The sequence below is a fragment of the Phaethon aethereus genome (genome assembly GCF_964289735.1).
Source record: "Phaethon aethereus genome assembly, chromosome: 3".
Classification (NCBI taxonomy): domain Eukaryota; kingdom Metazoa; phylum Chordata; class Aves; order Phaethontiformes; family Phaethontidae; genus Phaethon; species Phaethon aethereus.
In genome coordinates this window covers 11,181,406-11,204,205 of record NC_138576.1, presented here as the reverse complement: position 1 = coordinate 11,204,205, position 22,800 = coordinate 11,181,406, and the positions used below count along the sequence as shown (strand labels likewise).

At 37.9% G+C, this 22,800-nt stretch overlaps 1 protein-coding gene across 5 annotated transcripts in view; it reads right to left on the bottom strand.

Moving 5' to 3' along the window:
* Window positions 1-20,073, bottom strand: part of PUM2 (pumilio RNA binding family member 2) — a gene marked incomplete at its 5' end in the record, with an annotated part of 47,805 nt that extends 27,732 nt beyond the window's left edge. For 3 of the 5 annotated variants that reach the window (XM_081997091.1, XM_081997093.1, XM_081997094.1), the window contains 9 exons: window positions 703-841; window positions 2,746-2,885; window positions 4,054-4,179; window positions 6,127-6,220; window positions 6,507-6,777; window positions 10,095-10,267; window positions 10,919-11,106; window positions 11,401-11,506; window positions 20,008-20,058. In XM_081997091.1, coding sequence (XP_081853217.1) covers window positions 703-841; window positions 2,746-2,885; window positions 4,054-4,179; window positions 6,127-6,220; window positions 6,507-6,777; window positions 10,095-10,267; window positions 10,919-11,106; window positions 11,401-11,506; window positions 20,008-20,058 — 1,288 coding nt within the window. Of the gene's footprint in view, window positions 1-702; window positions 842-2,745; window positions 2,886-4,053; window positions 4,180-6,126; window positions 6,221-6,506; window positions 6,778-10,094; window positions 10,268-10,918; window positions 11,107-11,400; window positions 11,507-20,007 lie in introns of all 5 variants that reach the window. The other 2 variants (XM_081997090.1, XM_081997092.1) reach the window with 2 other exon arrangements.
* Window positions 20,074-22,800: the final 2,727 nt, after the last annotated feature.

Below are 22,800 nucleotides of genomic sequence, written 5' to 3'. Positions count from 1 at the left end.
GTAAAGTCTTAACTTTCATACTGAAGAATGGCCAAGTACACTTAAATTGTTCTTGCTCAGGTAACTGCACTAAAACACTTAAAAATGATGCTGAACATCCAAGTTAACACATTGTGTGTTTACAACACAAGTACTGAGACTCAGAATAACCCTTTCCCAGGTAAGTCAGAAGCCATGCACACTAAAGGGACCTGAGGCTCCAAGCTTTGGAGTCCTTCCACTTCAAGCATGTTGAGATCTTCAGATACAGTTAAGCAGTAATTTGCTTTTAAATGTCCTAATTTTGCATTCTGACTTTTAGATTTTATTATTATATGCCACAAGTAAAACATTACTTCAGAAAGACAAATGAACACTTCCTGCTGCATCAGAGTAACCATTTAGACAACTCATGACTTTTTAAGACAGCAGGTAGTTACTTCATTATATATGAAGTTATCCTGCAAAAAACTAGGATACTCCTTTGTGCATACATTTATAACAACAAATACAGAGAATAAGCTCCAAATCAAAAATGATAGAGGAATTTCCTGTGCTCGAAGAACCCTGTGCCAGTATTTTAATCCAACTGCACAACGATGTAAAACTGAATTCTAAGCAGCTTATCATAAACATAGCAAGACTTTGATAGTTAATCTGGTATCTAACACCACCAATATTTTAAGCTTTCAGTGACTCTTAATCCACTGCTAACATACATACCTGGCATGCCTGTAGCAAGACCCTGACCAAAAGCCAAAGCAGGATTTGCTGCTGCAGCTGCTGCAAGTGACTCTGCCTGCTGCCCTTGCTGACCCTGACTGGGAGTAAGTGGGCGCTGAGTTGCTCCAGCACGCAGAACCTGGAAAACACCAATACAACACCCTTTCCTTAAAACGTAAGAAAGCAAGCCCATTACGTGCTGAAAAAGGTCCAGAACAGTTGTGTTGCATATTTGATGCCACTTAGCTCTGAATTTCATTTTGGGAACACTCCACCTTATTGGTTTCAGAGATATATACATACAATAAATAAACGGCATAAACTATTTTGCTGACAAATGTGACAGTAAAATATCTGCCTTGCTCTGGACAGCAGAACTCATGTATGTTCCATCAGTGGTAATGAGTATAAAGTAAGGAGGAAAATCTGCAAGGGTGATGCATTTATAATCTGCATTATTTATTAACTCAACATCTGTACTTCCCTGATAAATGCATTTGTTTACATTATTTTCAGGCAATTGAATGACTAAGGCTGAATACTTCAGAGCTTGTAGTAACTTGTCTAAATAATTAACACTACACTGCCAACAATACTGTAAAAAATGCACCCACAAAGTTTTAAGAATTCACATTAACACTCCATCACCATGCAACACAGGCTTATTTTATTATGTCCTGACAGCATATCTCTGGAAATCTGATTGAAAAGCAATCTAAATTCTTGCAACTACTCTATTCCTCTTGGTTAAAATAATCTTTTCCAGGTCCAAAATAAGAAGGAAATACAATTTACAATATATCCCCACAGAGTATCTTATACATGATTTGCATAATTTGGATATAAATTTTATAGAGAAAGCAAGAAACTAGTGGAGAGATTATATACATTCTGTTATCAATGCAGTTCACTGATAATAACGATCAATAAGAGGAAAGACCCACCTGAATATTAAAATAGTGAAGCTGCTCTGGAACTTCACAGTAACTCGAAGTCACTTCTCATATTATGTTTATAAGAATGGCATTAAAATTAACCATATTATATATTATGGTTATATATACACACATATATGTATATATAAAATATGGTCTTATTATATAACCATAAAATTAACCATGCTAGTAACAAATTATAAAATATTTACATTCATTCAAACGTAAGATCATTATAAGATTTGGTTTTCTCCTTTGTGGAAAAAGGCCATTTGTTTACACTGGAAGATCATATAATGGTTTTAAAAACGCATCCAGAGTAACAGTAGAAAATTAGTAGTTTCTTTAAAGATCATTATAAGATTTGGTTTTCTCCTTTGTGGAAAAAGGCCATTTGTTTACACTGGAAGATCATATAATGGTTTTAAAAACGCATCCAGAGTAACAGTAGAAAATTAGTAGTTTCTTTAAAGTTACTTAAAGACATGGAACTTTCAACAAGTTCTTGTAACAATTGCTTACTTTTGATTTACCAAAACATATGGTACACAGTGATGTTGTAATACAATGATTCTGTCACAGAAAAATATGCAGGGCACTCCTTCTTCCCCATGAAGTAACAAAACGACTGGTAACACCTTTATTTCTGTACTTTAAAGAGATGAATAAAAATGTGTAACATTTCATTTTCCAGCTAATTAATAAAAACGCAGATCAATTTTCTCCTAAGCTTAAAACAAAAAAAATCCTCCTAAAATACTAAACCATCTCTTTTCACCCCCTTATGTTAGCTTTCTAGATCAGTTTTTAACTTTACAGGCAGCATATCTAGATATAAACGTAACAGCACAGTAACCTGGATTAAAGGAACTATTTTTCTATTTTGAAAAAAATGGGACTGCAAAATAAGCTGAATATGTAGTATGCAGTAAATAAATTTTTAAAGACAATGATAATCAGTAATGTAAGGAAATCAGTAATTTTTAATATTTATTTATTATTTGATACAAAACAACACCTGAATTATGTAAAATTTTCTAGAAGCTGCTCCTTCTGAAGTGTTAAGGTAAGGCTTTAAATGCACATCTCCTTTTTATGAAGAACATACCGGTTGCTGTCCCTGTTGTGCCTGTGAAGCCGCTTGCTGATTTGCTGTGGTATTTGCTGCTGCAGCTTGCTGCTGAAATAAATTGGCTGGATACACCCCCCATGGAACACCATAATACTGAGGAGGAACCACAGCAGGACCTAAAACCAGAAAACATGATTATTCCATCTATCGCAGCTAGTTAAAATAATTGTTTACATTTTTTGTAGCATCCCTCATTGATCTATCTTCTAAATGTCAAAACAGAGATCAGTATTTAAATTAGACAAAATGATAGGTGGAGATGGGTTAATTTAAAGGATTCACATCAAACCATACTTTCTCTATGAAAAAATAAATACCCTGTGAGACTAAGGTGACAAAGAAAAAAAACACAACTTAAAGCAACTGAAGCTTGTACACCAAAGAACACTCAAAATCAGTTTCCATGGTTGGAAAAAGATAATTTTAGATCATCGGAGAATGAACAAAATTCATCCTCCTGATATGATATACTGAGACTTTGACCATCTATTATTCCTCCTTTCTGTATGCTACCTTTGCTTGTAAACACAACTATTGCCTCTGCCTCCCCTGCCTACTATGTCACACCCTGCAGAGTGGTCAAACTTACCTCTTCCAGTCTATTGATAAAGAACCCACAGAAGAATGAGCTCTCTTATCATCGTATTGTACACATAATGCATTATGTATACACGTATTTTAGTTCTTTCTACTGCCTTTCCTGTGAAATCACCAGCTGGAGATACAGGGTTTTTTTTCAAAACATTATGCTCAGGTCTGAGCACTAGTTGGGACTTGAATACTCAGTAGTGTTGTTTCACAGCGATATCAATTAACTTTTTAAGAGATTTTCCTGAGCTTGGGGTTTATCTGTTGTCTGGGCCTTTTAGGATGCTGGAGACCATCTTTATTCTCATGCCCACTAGGAATGAGAAAACCTGGAATTAGAAAATTAATGCACCAAGTAAAAACATACAAGGAAATCCTAGCAATCCCACTTTTTGAAAATAATACATACTACTGGTCTCAGATGAAACCTTATTAGGGATAAATGCTTTTAGAACAGAAGAAACGTAACTGTTGCATATAAAAGTCCAGTGGAAAGAAATATTCAGAATCCATATATAACAGAAGCTGAATCCCTTTACATTTTAGTGAAAATTTTCAAAATTACAATATTCATTTTCCTACAAGTCCTTCCTTCCTAGAAATGTATTGTCAGGGAATAAACAGGATGGATGTCAGCTTTTTTCTCATTTCATTCAGTAAAATTATCAAGACAGACACTAGAAAGTGTTCAGTTACCTGCTAGGGTAGCTGCTGCAGCTAATCCAGCTGCAGTGTATGGGTCAGTACCTGGAGGAGCAGCACTGATAATGTATGGGTTTGGCACAAAAGCAGCTGGAGCCAAGCCTGCTGAGAATACGCCTGCTACAGTAATAAACAGAGTTTAATTATAGCTAACATACTTAGCAAGCATCATCATATTCAAATCAATCAAATCACAAAGCATACCTGTTAAAGTCAGAACTGTTTGTACCTTGGAAGTTTCTAAGAGCAGGTACACCATTACAGAAATTAACACTTCTGTGTCTTCTCACCAGTCCCTTCTTAGTAATCCCAAGGCCTAACAGCTTTGATTTACTGGATCTACAGACTCCAAGGAAGTTTATCTCATATGTGTCTACCCACCCTTATAGAGAAGGGATTATTCAAGGTGGAATTTACCTCACCCAACTTTAACTATCTAAAAGTTACACTAGTCTTACCACTAAATCTCTATCACACAAATCATCTTGTGTCTTACATGAATCAGCCAGATAGAATGAATCACCTGCTACAGATACAAATCTCTTTTCACTGACAACAGGAAAAAATCTAACCAGATAGTTTAAATCAGATACCTGGCTTTTGAAGAGCCAGCTTGAGATGCTAATCTTACTTTCAAGAAGCGAAATTTGATAGAAGGATTACAATAGAAGGAGACAACTGAAGAAACTCAGACATTAAAACAAAGCATCACTACCCAGTTTCCCTTGTCAGTCAGGTCCATATACTTTCTCCAACACTAAGGCAGCAACTAGTCCAGCAAGCACAGCAAAAACTATGTTCCTCCTAATTTGATATGTTCCTCCTTCGAATAGGAGGCTTCTTGCTAAATTTCTATTAATATGCATATTGTAAGAGGCTGTATTTCAAATGGGCAAGATACAGCTAACTGCTCAGTCAGCACTTCATACAAAGTGGGGGCTTCTCTGCAGTTTAGAAGTCAAAACACAGGCAGAAGACAGGACCTGTGGACTCACACAAACACCTCTATCTGCCATGCTCCCAGCTCTAAGACTGTATGAGCTACATAACACTAAAGAGCTGCCACTTTTAAACCCCAGTTAAAGGCTGCTGATCCCTGTCTGAACACACCTTACAATCCAGCTAAACAAGCCGGTGGGAAAACATAACTGTCATCATATCGCAGGAGAACATGGACACATCTGTTTGGAGATGATGCTTTCTGTTTGCCTTTCTGATCCTGGGAAGTCTTTTTCCCTCACAGAGGAAGGAGATAGGTGCACACACCTCAACAGCTTATTGGTGGAAAGCGGGAAGGGTGGGAATCTTTCAACCTGCCCTACAGCATCAGAATTAGAGGACCTCTCTTCCTTAAATAAGGAAATTGCTTCCATGTGCATTCTAATCTCCCTTGCCCTGAACACACACCTTCCCCATAGCGGTAGATAAAACTGCTGTGACTGAAATACAGCCTCCTTGTTGAGTTGCCAGCACACTAAGAACTTTATGCATTTAATTAATTCACTGAGTTAAAGGGACAGAAAAAAATGCTTGTAAATAATAATTCCATCACAAAGAAAGGTACCTGCAAGAATAACGAGCTATCTGCTTAAGAGGTGCCATTAACAAGGAAGAACGGATTAATCAACACAAAAGTTTTATTTCAGAATCCCACTACACATTGTTTTTTAACTGGATTATAAAAAATACTAAAGTACAATAGAATAATAGAATCGCATATTTTTGTCATTTTAGTAAATAAGGCCAGTGTTTCTATCACTACTTATAGAAAAGCTTTTTTACTTTTTCTCTCAAAATTCAACTATTGTGCTACACAAGCAAAAATATTTTTTCTCTTTGTGTACAACAGTTCAAAGTAGGCAAAAATTGACACAATAGAAAACATTCTGTAAGGACTGGACAGTCTTATGCAGTCACTCTGAGCAGTTTTCAGGAGAACTGCTAAAATGGGGCAATTGATCAGTATCTATTTTAATTAGAATACTGTGGGTAAAACTGAGAGGATTATACCAAAGCAACAAACCCACTTTTGCCAAGGATGCTTGCTGCACTTTACAAAAACCTCACCTATGTGTGGCTGCTGAGCTGCAGCCAGTGCGTACTGCTGCTGCTGGGCTGCTGTTAACTGTTGAACAGTCAGAGCATTAGTCCTCTGGAAAAGCTATCAGAAAAGAAAAAAAAATACACATTTCAGTTTTCAAGTCACAGCTATAATATACTGGGATTTACTTACAAGAAAAGATTTTAAACCAAGCTTCTATCCTAGTACATTACTAAACTAGAAAATTATGCACAAATATTCTTCTAGATTAAATATACACTTATTTGCTTTGACTATGTCACAGACAAAACAAAATTAAATGTATTATATGCTTAAATGACTGATGATCAAAGAGGACAATGCACAACTTAAAGGACCAATCTGGTATGTTTTCAAGTCCACTAACCTGCTGCTGAGAACTGTAGTCAAAAAGTCCTACAGTAGCTCCTGAAGAGTCCATCTGCACCTGATTGCCAGGATAATCAAACTGTAGAGAATCAAGACCAACTTGTTCCATGGCATCTAGATTCTGATTTTCTGGATTTGAAAATTCTTCTACCAGAGGCTTGTGGGCTGTAGGATTAGGAAGTGGACCTAATCCTTCAGTGGTGCTGGGATTGGGGCCCAAACGTTCAGCTACTTCTGTTGGGGAGGCTTGTCGACTTCCAGGGGTACGACTGTTTAGAAGAAATTTGAGATAAGACTCTTCAGCCTTAAGTAAAGCTGTCCAAGGACATAGTACAGCATTTCTATTTTAAAAGGATCTCTGAACTCGGAGACTTTACAAAGGGAAGCAACAGACTAATTTTAACAATTTTAACCAGCATGCATTAATGGCTCAAGATAAAGGACACATTTCATTTCAAAGTATAATTTTATTTATTTTTTTAAACTTTAAGACTATACAGCTCTTCAAATCACTGTGAGAAAAACAAACTAATCTTTGAGGCCATTTTGAGAGAAATGGAGTGAACTGTAGTCACCTGTAACTTCTGGGATGGCTCTTTATTGCACCTTGGAAGTGACAGGAATTATGAGAAAATTTATTGAAGAGAAATTAAAAAAAAAAAAACACGCAAGTGCATCCCATGCCAAAGAAGAGAAAGAGACAGTAAAACTTAAACTGGAAAAGACAAACATACACTGTAGCAAGTATCTTTCACATCTCAAAAGCAAACAATAAATCTTTTACCTTAAGTAAAATAGACTAATGACTGCCTCATTTAGCATTTAACTAAAACATTTAATTTCCTACACAACTCTTAACAGACTACACTACACCAGATGACTGGTCAGGGGGGAAAAAGTATTCCTAATATAATTCCATTGATTCCACCTCAGTTTCCCTATATATGGAGCCTGTTGCTCCAGAAGAAAATCTTTAGGATGGAGCAAAACATAGGTGTTTGATGTCGGTTGACAGTAAGACAGAGATATGCAGCTGGAAATCATTTATTATGCCAAACCCCTGAAAGTTCCATTGCCAAATATGAAGGGCAGGTGGTGATTGAGATGTAGACAACTACACTTACACATCTCTAGGTGCACTAGTCTTTAAATTCCCATCAAAGGGGATGAAAATCTAGTCAATACCACTGACAGAGCCTAGACAGCAACTCAACTGATCAGTCACTAAGTGCTTACTTCAGGGTAAAAGCTGAATTGTTCTCTCACATCCACCAGCTGTATTGACTACATCCCCACTGACTAGGGGAATCTTTGTGCACCTATAAACACCTACAGGCAAACACGAGAAGTGAGGTGTCAACAGATTCACATCCCAGACTCCCAACCCTGTATTTGGTTAGATTTAAGGTACCTTAATTTGGAGTCGTAACCCACCTTCTGTGTCAGGCCACATCGTTCAGACCACCAATTTTTACTGGCAAAAAAAAAATCTAAGTCAACTACTAGGAAGGAGTCATGTGATAGAATCTATGATCCCTTAACAGCATTATTGTGGTGGCAGAACTCAATAATTATATATTGTTTCTCAGGAAACACACACCTTCCAGCTAAGTTTGCTTCATTTCTGAAAACTGGGCTCAAATACAAAATGCGATCTTGCAGGATGAAACTACATTTATTCCAGCAGTACACTGCCAGACCAGTATGGTATACTGCTAATTCTAGGAGAGAAACATAGCTTTAGTTCTGCCTGTTCTCCTCCCTCTTCAGGGCTCCAAAGTTGAAGTCTCTGTTCCTCACTGAAGCACAAAATTAATGCAAGGAAATCTGCTAGTATTTACATATTTGCTGATACCAACTCTAAAAGCTGTATAGCTAGAAGGCAGTCTTTTAGTGAGTTTACTCAACAATACTGTATGATCTATTACTTTGGACAAAATACTTCAAAGATAAAGCAGTTATACTAGGGTTTTTTTAATGTAACCAACCTCATAACGACTGTCTATAACATATTGACTACCATCTAAAGCATCCTAGAGAGCAACCATGTTTTGCTCAACATACAAAACTTGAGTTTGAAGCCATTTGATACTCCTTTTTCTTCCCAAGTGACATACAGTATCAACAAAGTGAAGCACAAAAGGAAAAAAAAAAGCAGTTATTTCAGTACATATTTTAGTTTTCAAAAATGTTGTAAGTACAATAAAATACAAGGAGGAAGACAGAACAACACTTCTTTCTTAATACTTATGTTTACATAAGATAGGTTGCTCCTTACATTGGTGCTGTTCTGTTGCTATAGTTAAAGTTGTGTCAATACTTCAATTATAAACCCCTGGTTGGAGGGCTTTATACCACCACTTTATATGGCCCATTTAAACTAGATGGCCTTATTTTTTTTTTTGAGAGGTTTACTGGTTCTGGATGCTTTTTTGCACTTTTGTATTTTTTCATAATTTCTCTCTTTAAATAATAAAAACGGTACTTCAGAAGCAACTACTCCAAAATTGAAATAAGTACTGCTAAAGAAAAGCAGGACAAACTTTATTCTGCATTTTCTACATGCAATATTGAAGGTAACTTTATTTATTGTGCGTACGGCAACAGGCATCCAAAAGGAGCTAATGTGAGCTTTCTAATATGCTTGGTATTATATTCTTTTCAATAATACGTCTTGAAAAACAGACTTGAAGAATCCCTCCATAGCCTCAGGTAAATACTTTTCTTCAAGGGTAGGAAATACTTACGTATGGGATTCAAACATGGATTTTAATATTCTTATTCAATTATGAACTAATGAAATCCCAACTACTCGGTCACGTTCATCACATTAATACAAATTTATGAGCAGCACTCTAGTTTTCCGATCTGGTTAATTCTTCTGTACGACAGTTACAAATATACCACAGTCATTTAAAAAACAAAAGATACCCAATTTAAAATGCAGTTTAGTATTAGGAAAAAACAGGCTGGCTGTGCTGTCATATAGGAGTTCACAGTTCAAAAGCTTGAGCTTGGTCCAATTTTGTTTCTCCCTAAAAAAACAACCCAACGACAACACCATTCTATACTGTGAATAGGTGTCACTTAACCATGGGAATACAGAAACACATTGTTCCTCCTTAGTCAAATAAATGGTTTCTATAAAGACATCTGTGGGGAAATACTTGTGTTAAGCTGTGGTATTCACTAGCAAAATTATAAGGAAATGAAAATTCTTTAGGACTCACTCTCTACAACAACAATCAGATCCAAAAGTTATAAAAGCATTAAAAAGCAGCAGAGAAAGGAAGGAATTTAGTTTGAACTTGAAAGGGTTAAAGTTTTCATCCCTCTAATTCACCACATTTTGAAGGCACCCATTTACTTTGAATAACTACTATATTAAGATGAAGTTGTCTCATGAGAAGTGACACATACATTAATGACATCCTAAGAATCACGTGGCACAGTGGGAAAGGGAAGACGTGAGGAAGGAAGAATCAGTCTGCAGCTGGGTAATGTTTAAAGCTGACACACAAACCAGAACTGTAATAATGCCCTTAAGAGACATGCTCGTCTTCTTGAGAAACAGTTAAAAGCTTACTTAAAATCTTTGCAATCGGCATCCATTCCATTTGGCAAACCTCTGCCATTTATTTTAGTAACATCCTCATCATCTCCTTGTTTAAGATCTCTGTTTTTGTCCTCCTCAAATGGAGAAGCCTTGCCTTTCTGATCTCCTTTCTCAGGTCCATCTGTTTCAGCATCTCTAGTGCCCTGAGGAAAAAGAATCTGTTTGATTCTGAATATTGAACAGAACACAATAGGAGTACCACAAGGTGACCTAATTCTACACTACAGTGCACGTAAACAATACAAACAGTTTGTTTTCAATGAAATTGCATTTGGTGGGTAACTTGGTCATCAAGTTTCAACCACATGCAATTAATAACTGCCAAAAAGTGAAAAGGAATGCCAGGATTTATAATGGAAGAGCTAACTCAACCTTAACTATAGCGGTGCTGTTAAAGCAGTAACACTTCCAATTAGATAAAGTTTATTTTATACAGTTAAAGCGTCTAGTACAAAACAAATCCATATGGAAACATAGAATAGGAAGATCTAGAATAAAGCCCATCACACATTTTAAATTAAGGTATTTGCAATCTTTTTCCTACCTTTAAATAAAGGTGTTAGGAAAGTACTTTTTTTTTTTTTTTTTAAGACAGCTATTTAGCCAAGATTCCCAAACCACTTCCCCCTTCTGCCCCCTCCAACCAGGGAAGACAGACAAATAGCAACTACACATTTCCTTCTAAAAGAAGAGTTAAAAAAGGAAAACTGACAAATAGAGTACAAAATATAACCATGTAAGACAGTAAGACCATAGCAGGTAACTAAGCAAGCTTAACACGCTGTATTACTTACAAAAGCTCCTTTCCTAAACCGGGAATCCAATTTATCAGCTGGAGAGGAACTTAACACATATTCTACCATGCTCACTCCAAGGCCACCACTTTCTGATCGTGGAGACAATACAGCATTTACTTCACTGTTTCCATGAAAACCCTGTCCAGGCTTTCTCTGTACCATAATAGGTTGGGACATAGAATGGTCTGTTAAAAACAAACAAATAAATAAAACTATTATATTTTTTTAAATACAACTTGTAATGTTTTTGCATTTCATTACAGAGGCAATGTTAAACAAGACCAAAATTAAACTAAAAAAATTCCAAATCCCAGTTTCAAAAAGTGTTATTGACACACAACCACCAGTGCAGTACACATTTTCACAATTAAAGAAAAATCAAATTTAATAAATAATTAAAATTTATAGTATTAACTTACTTTGAAATAACATTTAGTAAACTTGACTGATTTTTCAATACATATACATCAATCACTTACGAGGAGTTCCCCATGCAGTCTCTCTCCACTCATCACCAAGGAATATCCCTTTTTGTCCATCTTTTGCTGAATCATCAGGTTCCCAAAACTTTTTGGCAGGTAAAAGCTGTTCCAAATGAGAAAATAGTTTTATTTAACATATGGTTATAAATGGGCAAAAATTAGCAATACCATTAAGAGGATATGCAAGTAACTAATTCTAGATACCAAAGTCAGCTTTGCATAAGGAAGCACACATTGCCAAGGAACAATACTAAACACTTAAAAGTTATGTTCTGTTACTGAAGCTGATGCTGTATAAAGGAATTGCTCGAGTGACCCCAACAAGACTGAGATTCTGAAGTTATGAGGGAGAGATACAGAACACAGAAGCAGCTGGGAAAAGAAATAATCAAATTAATCCCATGTTAAACCAAATCAGTCCTCTGAGAAACTTTAACACTGCCTTCTTCCCATGTTGGCTCAAAAGCTTGGCCTTTTGCTAATACTACCACGATAACCAGGAACAGCAGCAGTTCACTTAGAAATGCATCATGTTGCAAATTTCAGAAAGCTAACGCACATGGTGGCAAGTCAGTTCCTTTAGACCATGGGGATCTGTTGGCTACAAATCTGTGACATTCCAATTTGAAGTTCCATGTACCAATAATTTCATTTAGCTGTATGGTTTTGTTTTTTTTCATTACTACTTCTGAAGCAGAACGTTTCAAGTTAGATCAGTATCCCCTGTACTGTCTTCAAGGACAGAAGACTTAGTCCGATAAGACAGAAGCACTGCACAAACAAAAATACCTCAAATGTCAGCATTCTTTTTACTTTTATTTTACTACTTTTATTTTATTCCTCTAACTTTTCCAACTGGTAGTTGTCAACTGTCAAACTTTGCATTTCACATTTTCTCTTTAATATGAAATTCAAAAACTGTATTCTCAGACTCTGTATTACATACTTTAGAAGGTCCATCAATTGAAACGACAATGAAAACAACTTAAAAAAAAAAAAGGGAAGAGCTCTGAAGACAGCATCATAATTATCAAATTTTGCAAAAGATAATGTTCAATTAAAATTTTTTATTTTGTGAATTTTGAAAAAGCAAATCTAATCAGATAAAGCTCTGTTTGCAATCAACAAGTATGTTCTGGAGCTTTGATTCTCCTGTTATTTAAGTGACTAAAAACCCTTCTGAACTTCACAGCTGCTTAGTATGAGCTTTGATGAAACTAACAGGAATATGTTTTTTAGGTATTTCTTACTGTAGCATTGAAAGAGCTCATGAAAACAGCTTAAACAAGATGGTAAGACTGCCATTAACAGGCCACAATACTAATATTGAAACGAAGGTGACAAGAAGCTCCTCTGGACTTAAGGATTGGTGACTGCTGTTTTTCTGTGCTGCCCAGAGCTCTTACCAGAAACAAAGCCTTTTGACTAGCTAACCTTACTGCGATCCCTGGGTTCCTCACAGAAATCCATTGCTTAGGAGGACACAGGGTGGAGGATGATAAACAGCCACAGCTCAACGAAACTAAAGGAAGAGTATTATGCTTGCCAGAGTGTTACACTGTTATGACCTGACCACTTTCTCAGTGCATGGGAGAATCATCACCAGGTGTCAACCAAACACAGACTGGCAGCACAAGGATCTTAAGTTTACCCCGAACTTAAGGGATGAAGTCAGACATCAGAGGACAGAGAAATATATTAATGGAATCTTACAACTGCAGTTCAACAAAAAGCAAAAAATCATAAATTTCAGATCAGCCTATGCAATCTACTCATCCTTTTTAGCTTTATATTGCAACAAGTTTGCAATACTACTTTTTTTCTTTTTCATTTTGTAAGATAGTGGTAGAACAGAATGCAAACATTTCATTAGATCTATGAAACTCAGGTTTTCAGAATCACCTTTTGTTTTAAATGCAATCTAAGGTAAGTTCAAATATGCGTCCAGTTGAGATGAGAGCTGTAAGAAATACTAAAGTGAAGGTGTGATAACCTAACAACCGTGTCAGAATAAAACAGATAAAGTAACATCTTGGGTGTCATAAAATGAGCATCACCTTAAAGTATGCTTACCCCGAACTTAGCATGTTCCACTATCAGACAGGTGTTCAGAGAACACAATGGTAAAAACAATACGCAAATTTAAAGCAGAACACATTGCAATACCGGTTTTGATTTCAAAACTCACAGGATTCCTATCAGAGGAAAAAAACCTATTCACTGGTAGAAAGCAGCAATAATCCTCACTCCAATAATACAGGTAGTTTTGGGGGTATTTTGTTGTTGTTTGTGTTTTTTTCTATTATTGTCTGGGTGTGTTTTTTTTTTTTTTAGGTTTGCTTTGGTGGTTTGGATATTTTTGCCCCTTTTTTAGGGTTTTGTTTGGGGTTTTTTTGTTTGTTTGTTTTTAAACTACATACTCTCAAATTCCAACCAGATATATTCAACTGCTTGCAGTCTTCATGTACTCTGGTACACAAAGAATACAGAATATCTTTAACACAAAACATAATGCACCATCTATACCTTGAGAGGCTAAATTTAAGCTGTATCCTATTGAAGATCAAACAGATTTACAGAAAAAATTTTCATTATGATTTCTACACAACAAAGCCACCTCTCAAATATTTAAATAAACGGAACTTAAGTTTACAATTTTGCACCTCCCTGAAGGCCAGCGACTTATATTTATTATTTACTTCTTTTTGACAGAGGATGCAATATAAAGGGATGTTTTAGCTATTGGATGGCCATACAAATGAGCAGCCCTAGCAGCTGTCAACTATTTCATTGTGGAACTCGGCGGGGGGGGGGGGGGGGGGGGCGGGAAGGAGTACTTTCCAGATAAACAAATGTGTTCCCCTTTAACAGACAAGAAAAAAAACCACCCACTTGATTAGTTCTACTGAAAAAGACTTAATCAAGAAGTAATCACAAATTAATACAAGTAGGTAAAATCATTGTGCTTCACCCTTTGGTACTTGGGTTTTGCTCAGTATTTCCTGCATTTAATCCAATTAAAAAGAAAAGAAACTTTACAAAGATACATCCAATCCTAATTCAAAATAATGGAAAAGATTGCCATATTTCTTTCGAAGCTCTTCCAACAGTACACTAAAAAGTGTCTTTTTCAGTACCAGCACTGATCCCTGTTATGTCTCTGTCAAATGAACAAAGCCCTTTTCTGTACATAGATAATAACCAATTATGCTAAAGCTGCCTGTTAATCAGCTCTCTAATAAGTAACTGCACAGTCTCGATTATTGGCTCTTGAATTAAACATTTTTATTAGTTTTTATTTTTAAGATCAGAAGTTATCCCTACAGAGCCTTCTACCATTTCTTTGAAAGAAGTTTTGACACCAGAAAAGGATACATTATCCCTAAAACAAAATTTGCATGTGCTTTGACCCTGTAAGTTTCTGTAAGAACAGATATTATCAAAAAAAGATTTAGTTTTATACTCTGTTTGGCAATTAATTTTATGTATGCCTGTATTAGGTCACACTAAAGGTCCTGAAGCCCACTACGCTGGCCCTGAAATAGCAAACAGATGCCTAGAGAAGAGAAACAGCACCATGTGTCAGTATTTCTTCAGAACATTATCACAACCTTAAGGGTCATGATAGCTTTTCGGAGCTGGAGCCAGAAGCATCATCAGTGTTTAACCAATCTAAAAACTAAAATTTTAAGAGACATTTAGAGATCGACGCCTGCAATACAGCAGATCTCTTGCTAATAAAACTTTAGTCAGTTTCTTTACAGAATATATTAAAGCACTACAAGACAGAAACAGATCAAAGAAACTATACATCTGGCTCATGTTATGCTGTCCTATTCCTGATACTGATTGATACCAGGCTCCATCTGAATGCAGCTCAGATGGATAGCTTAAGAGAAGGATTTCCAGTACATATTATTTCCAAAACGTGTTGGGGTACAATGAAAACAGATTTCATACTATATTGCTTTAAATTAGCATATAGAAGACATATTTGCTTCAAGACAGCCAGTCTTGATTTTCATAATGATGTAAAAAGTAAGACTTAACAGCCTCACAGTGTCAAGTATTGATTCCCAGTCAGGGGAAAAAAAAGGACCAGGAAGGATTAGAATTGTGAACAAGAAACTAATCTCAGTTCAGAGAAAAATCTACCCAGACAGAGACAATAAGGAAGAGAACAACTTCCCAACAGCCAGAAGCAGATCACTTGACATGACCTCCCTTCCACACCTTTCAAAGTAGACAGAGGGCAGCATGTCAGAATGTACAACTACCAATTCTAGCTTACAAGGGTGTTTATGAGGACATTTCCTGTTATATTTCAGAAGGTTATAATCAAAAAGAAGCTTAAACAGGCATGGAATCTATTCCACAACTACTTTATTGTTGTGCAACACATTGAGAAAACTTCTGAGTAAATCAGCCTATGTGAACCTGTATTACTTCAAGATACGTGGAAGACACCATTGAAATAAAACAGCTAATAATGTATTAAGTGCAGGGTCACAATATAGTATCAATTTATGATGCTATTTTATTGTACCAGAACTCTGGCTTTCTGTGTGTGTATATTTGTTGTTGGTTTGGTGTGGTTTTTTTTTTGTTGTTTTTTCGTTTGTTTTTTTTTTAAATAATATCCTCACAGATCCACGGCATACCATGAAAACAAACTCACTCATAATGATGCAGAAATATCTCCCTCAATCTGAAATAACCTAAACTACAGATCTGTATGAGCAGTCATATATACCTCAATTTAATTCCCAGGTATTTGTGCCATCCTTCACTTTCACTGCTTTCAATCTTTCAGAGTACTTCATGGGTGCAAAAGAACAAACACCAATATGCATGGAGGATAACTTCTTAAGCCAGGCAAGAGACAGCCCTACCAGACCGGATGCCATACTGGACCTGTTGGTCACCAGTGCATGTGAGCTAATTGGTGATGTAAAGCTTGGAGGCAGCCTGGGCTGCAGTGATCATACACTTGTGGAGTGCGCAGTCCTGAGAAATATGGGGCAAGTGAAGAGTAAAGTCAGGACCCTGAATTTTAGGAAAGCAACTTCCAGCTCTACAGGGAGTTAGTCAATACGACCCTCTGGGAAACTGCCCTCAGGGTCAAGGGAGCAGAACAGAGCTGGCAGATCTTTAAGGATGCTTTCCACAGAGCACAAGAGCTGTCGATCCCCAGGTGTAAGAAATCAGGAAAGGAAGGCAAGAGACCAGAATGGCTGAGTGGAGACCTGCTGGTCAAACTAAAGGGCAAGAAGGAAATGCACAGGCAGTGGAAGCAGGGACAGGCATCCTGGGAAGAGTACAGGGACGCTGCCCAGTTGTGTAGGGATGGGGTCAGGAGTGCTAAGTCATGGCTGGAGCTAAACTTTGTAAGAGATACAAAGAATAATAAGGGCTTCGTCAGGTATTTCAGCCAGAAAAGGTCGGCCAAAGGAAGCGTAACCCCCAACAAGCAAGACTGGCAAACTGTTAACAACAGAAAAGGAAAAGGCTGAGGTACTCAACAACTTCTTTGCCTCAGTCTTCACTGGCAGCATCTCTTCCCACACCTCGAGGGTATGGACTGCAAGACGTGAACTGGAGGAGCAAAGTCCCTCCCGCTGTAAGACAACATCAGGTTCAAGACCACCGGAGGAACCTGAACATGCACAAGCCTATGGGATCTGATGAGATGCACCCAAGACTCCTGAGAGAACTGGCTGAGGCAGTTGCCAAGCCACTCTCCATGATATATGGAAAGTCCTGGCAGTCAGGTGAAGCCCCCGGAGGCTGGAAAAATGGAAACATTGCACTCATTTTTAAAAAGTAGCAAGGAGAACCCCGAGAACTACTGACCCATCAGCCTCACATCTATGCCTGGGAAGATCATGGAACAGATCCTCCTAGAACCTATGCTAAGGCACATGGAGGACAAGGAGGTTTAGACTAGATATTAGGAAAAATTTCTTTACTGAGAGAGTGGTCAAACATTGGAACAGGCTGCCCAGGGAAGTGGTGGAGTCACCATCACTGGAAGTGTTCAAAAAACGCGTGGACATGGCACTTCAGGACATGGTTTAGTAGGCATGGTGGTGTTGTGTTGATGGCTGGACTTCATGATCTTAAAGGTCTTTTCCAACCTTAAAGATTCTGTGATTTGAGACAGTCAGCACGGCTTCACCAAGGGCAAGTCCTGCCTGACCAACCTAGTGGCCTTCCACAATGGAGTGACCACATCAGTGGACAAGGGAAGAGCTACAGATGTCGTCTATCTGGACTTCTGTAAGGCCTTTGACACAGTCCCCCACAACAGCCTTCTCTCTAAATTGAAGAGGTATGGATTTGATGGGTGGACTGTTGGGTGGATGAGGAATTGGTTGGATGGTCACATCCAGAGGGTAGTGGTCAACGGCTCAATGTCCAGATGGAAATAGGTGACGAGTAGTGTCCCTCAGGGGTTCATATTGGGACCAGTACTCTTTAATATCTCATCAATGACACAGACAGGGGGATCGGGTGCACCCTCAGCACGTTTGCAGACAACACCAAGCTGAGTGGTGCAGTTGACATACCTAAGGGATGGGATGCCATCCAGAGGGACCTGGACAAGCTCAAGGAATGGGCCCACGTGAAATTAATGAGGTTCAACAAGGGCAAGTACAGGGTCCTGCACCTGGGCTGGGGCAACCCCCAGTATCAGTACAGGCTCGAGGGTGAAGGGATCGAGAGCAGGCCTGCCAAAAAGGACTTGGGGGTACTGGTGGATGAGCCAGCAATGTGCGCTCGCAGCCCAGAAGGCCAACTGTATCCTGGGCTGTACCCAAAACAGTGTGGCCCGCAAGTCGAGGGAGACGATTCTGCCCCTCTACTCCACTCTGGTGAGACACCACCTGGAGTCCTGCATCCAGCTCTGGAGCCCTCAGCACAGGAAGGGCATGGACCTGTTAGAGCAGGTACAGACAAGGCCACAAAAATGTCCAAGAGATGGAACAGCTCTCCTGTGAGGACAGGCTGAGATAGTTGGGGTTGTTCAGCCTGGAGAAGAGAAAGCTCCAGGGACACCTTATTGCAGCCTTCCAGTACTTCAAGAGGGCCTGTAAGAAAGATGGGGACAGACTTTTTATCAGGGCCTGTTGCAACTGGACAAAGGGTAATGGTTTTAAACTAAAAGAGGGTAGATTCAGACTAGATATAAGGAAGAAATTTTTCACAGTGATGGTGGTGAAACCCTGGCACAAGCTGCCCAGAGAGGTGGTAGATGCCCCATCCCTGGAAACATTCCAGGTCAGGTTGGATGGGGCTCTGAGCAACCTGCTCTAATTGAAGATGTCCCTGCTCACTGCAAGGGGGTTGGACTGAGTGACCTTTAAAGGTTGCTTCCAAGTCAATCTCTTCTATGATTCTATGATAACATGAATTTTAACCATCCACTCTATCACACTGTTGGTATGAACACAGATACCTTACTAACACCTTGACCTTTCAAAAGGAGTTTTAAGAGCTGGGTGGGACAGGGGGAAGCAAGAATATCCAGTGTAGCTACTCAGCTTTCTAAAGAACAGGGCTTCATCTACTATTGCTTTTTCAAATAGGAGATGGATCAAGAAAGTCAACATGGATGAAGCAAAAGTTGCTGAAAAGCCAGCCGATTGGTTAAATGCTTCATCAAAGTAAAAAAAAAAAAATCAAGTAAGAATAGCCATGTGTCAGCCCAGAAACATTTAGCAATTAGAACATGGCATTTGTTTTTCATCAATAAATTATGGTTTCTGTAGAGATCACAGTCCTGTCACCATTTTAAGAAAGTTAAGCTGAAATATTGTCACTGGTTCAATTATCAACTGAATTAAGTAAATATCGAACATGACAAAAGGATCACTATTTGAAATCGTAGTTCAACATGAATTTATTTCAATACCATGTCCTGTCAGGGCAAGTAACTCTAATCCATGTTGCTTATTTTCTAAACAGTTCAGGGATCTGCTTTTGAAGGAGCTAAGTCATCCTCAATGATCTTAATTTCCCCTGCTCAAAGTACACAGTCTTAAAAAAACCAAACAAACCTAACCCATCAAGAAAAGTCCTTCTTCATTCTAGCTAAATTATATATTAGCACTCTTCACTCTGGTTGAAATCTTCTCTTGAGGAGTAGTTACCAGTATAAAAAATAGTAAATTACCACACATTTCTGCTAGGGTATGCCAGTTTTGCTTTTTCTGGAGCCAAACCTTTTTCAGATCCCAGTCGTCTTAGCTTCTTAGAGGTAGTAAGCAATTGCTTCACTAGCTTAGATACAGTGACAGTGAAAACATGCCTCCTTTCGTAGAATTGGACAAACTTTCAAACAAATTACCCTGTCACTTCCCCAAGAATATCAGTCATCTAACAAGGCTGATATAGCAACACAGTAGATCCAGTGAACAACCATCCCAGCGTTCTTGCAAAGTACTGTGTTTATCTTCACTTTAGAACAGAAATATTCAGTTGCCTGAAAAATCAATTTGGTCTTAAGAGAAGCACTTTGCTTCATGTCACATTATTTAAGACTTCATAAGTTGTATCAACATTTCCAAACCACCAACTGGATTTTTAGTCCTCAGTAATTACCTCTCCCATTCCCCGAGATTCTAGGGCAAGAGCTTGAAACTCATGATTCATCTCATCCACAGATCGAACCTATAGGGGAAAAACAAAAGAGCACTCCATTAGTCAAATATACCTTCAACAGCTGAGTTTGTAATACTCCACAAGATTTTTAACAATTGAAAGCACACACAAAATTTGCTATTCAATCTAGGCTGGACACGAGTTTAGATTTCGCAAACAGATAACAGTTCGTGACCAATTTAATGAACCATGCTAATAGAGTAACATGCAAGAAATTCCAAGAGACTTGAAAATCTTATATCTTATTCTTCATATATCCAGAGGGGTAATCACTCACTATGGAAACAATGACCAATATTGTATTTGCAACAAATGCAAAACAAAGTGAAATAAAGATTTGGACATATAATATCCTTTGGAAAGGCGATACTGCACACAATGCTACTGAGTACACTTAGCAGCAAACAAAGAAAAGCTCACAAGACAGGTCACAAAAGCGACTAGCAATGTGTTGCTTTTAAAATCTAGTAACTGACTGTGTTAGTTATCACAAATTCTTGTGATAACTCTTTTCTCTGTGTTGCCTTTTTTCCCTTGTTGTAAATACAAAAGGTGTATTACTAAACCAAGAGTTGTTGCTGCAACAAACCACCTCCTTTTCCATGGCATGCAGACACAATGCACTGGGTGCATTCTTTCCTGAGAAAACATTTCCACAATGAATTTTCAAAGCCATTACAAGCTTAGAAAAACAAATAAAAAACCCAGAAATTCAGAGTTGTCTCTCCCCTTCCCTTCTTTCTCAACAGTGAGATACAGCAGGGTAAAATGGTGAAGTTATTGAAGGTCAAAGTAAAATTCAAGTCTCCCTCCCAATACCAGTTACTCCTGAGGAGTTATTTTCACCCAGTAAACCCATCTGTTTACATTAATAAAACAAAAGGAAGTTACTTCATACAGCTGCTAACACATTAAGATCACTTTTTGAAAAACAGTCAAATACTAGGCAAAGAAACCAGCTTGTGCTTTTAACATTCTGGTGCAAACAACTTTTCCAATTCTTTCTTAGCATTGGAAAAGTATTGATTATCTGTCAATAGATGCTCTATTCTCAAAATTTTACTCTCAAGATATTGTTATTGCCCCAAAATCATTATAAGCCATTAACTTTAGCAGTTGAGTGTTTCTGTACTTTTGAGGAAGAAATTTCACAGCTCTAAGAAATATTCCCTCAGAAAGAACAATATTTTAGTTAAGATGGATACTGAAACCAGTTCTCCACAATTTCAGTGAGCTACTGAAGAGCAAATTTAGTTTCACAGTGAATTACAGGGGAGGGGATCAGCACCTTGACCTTTTTTCCCAGTGATGCCGACAAGTACTTAAGTCAATTGGGTTGATTTTGTTCTTTTAAAAACTGAAAGGAGATTTTCACGTATCCTTAAAAAAGCGAAAGATATTCTTCCAAATGAATTAAAAAATTAGTTCTGATTTGTGTGAAAGAAGCTATTTTTTGATTAGCTCTGAGCGATAATCAAATCTTTGTGCATGCATATAGAAAAATTAACTGTAGAAGAATTATTTACACAGAAAAGTCAGAAATTCAAATTCTGAAGACTTCTAAATTTGGATACTGCAGTTTCTGAAAGCAGAATTTCTTCTACAAATGGTTGAGATAATTGAATGTCTTACCATAAGCCACTCCTCACACTGAAGTCATACACTTTAGTTTCAATTACAATCAAACAATAAATTAGGTTATTCAGTCTCAAAAGGTGGTTTTGGTCTATCAGTATCTCTAAACTAAATTTGTAGCTAACACTGGCCAAACTATATTTACCATAAACACTACCCAAATCACTATTAAATAAACATCTTTCAAGCTTGGTTGTTTTAAGTTTTCTCCTTGCAGGGAACTGGGGGTTGGGTTTTGTTTTGTTTGTTTTACTTTTGGAGCTTTTGCTTGGGCTTTTTTTTTGTGCTACAAGACTTAATGCTTATTTTTCACAATTCAAAGTTCAAAAACATGGCCACACACGCTTCTAAGTCTCCACGAAAAGACAATCCAAGAATCTGGGTAACAGCACAGCTAACTCCTTTTTCTCCTGAGCAGTTCAGAGTCAACTCTAAAAAAACAAAGTTTTCTGAGACTGTAAATAAACTTTAGTACTGTCCTGGTTTCATCTGGGATAGAGCTAACTTTCTTCCTAATAGCTGGTACAGTGCTGTGTTTTGGATTTAGTATGAGAATAATGTTGGTAACATGCTGGTGTTTTTAGTTGCTGCTAAGCAGTCACAGTGCTTACACTCAGCCAAGGACTGTTCAGCTCCCCACGCTCTGCCAGCGGGGAGGGGCACAAGAAGCTGGGAGGGGGCACAGCCAGGACAGCTGAGCCAGCCTGGTCAAAGGGACATTCCCTTCCAGGTAACGTCATGCCCAGTGTGTGAGCTGGAGTTGGCCGGGGGGTGGGAATCACTGCTCAGGATCGGGCTATCAGTCACCGGGCGGTGAGCAAATGTTGCATTGTGCAGCGCTTGTTCTTGTATATTCCTTTGTCAGTATTATTATCATTATAATCATTAATTTATTCCCTCTTCCTTTGCTGTCCTATGAAACTGTTTTTATCTCAACCAACAAGGTTTTTTTCCAATTCTCTCCCCTTGTATCACACCACGGGGCGGGGTGGCAAGCAAGTGGCTGCATGGTGCTCAGTTGGGGCTTAGTTTAGCCCCAGCTGGGGCGAAACCACGACAAGTACACTGAACATTGATTTTGCTCTCTGGCCTCTTTCT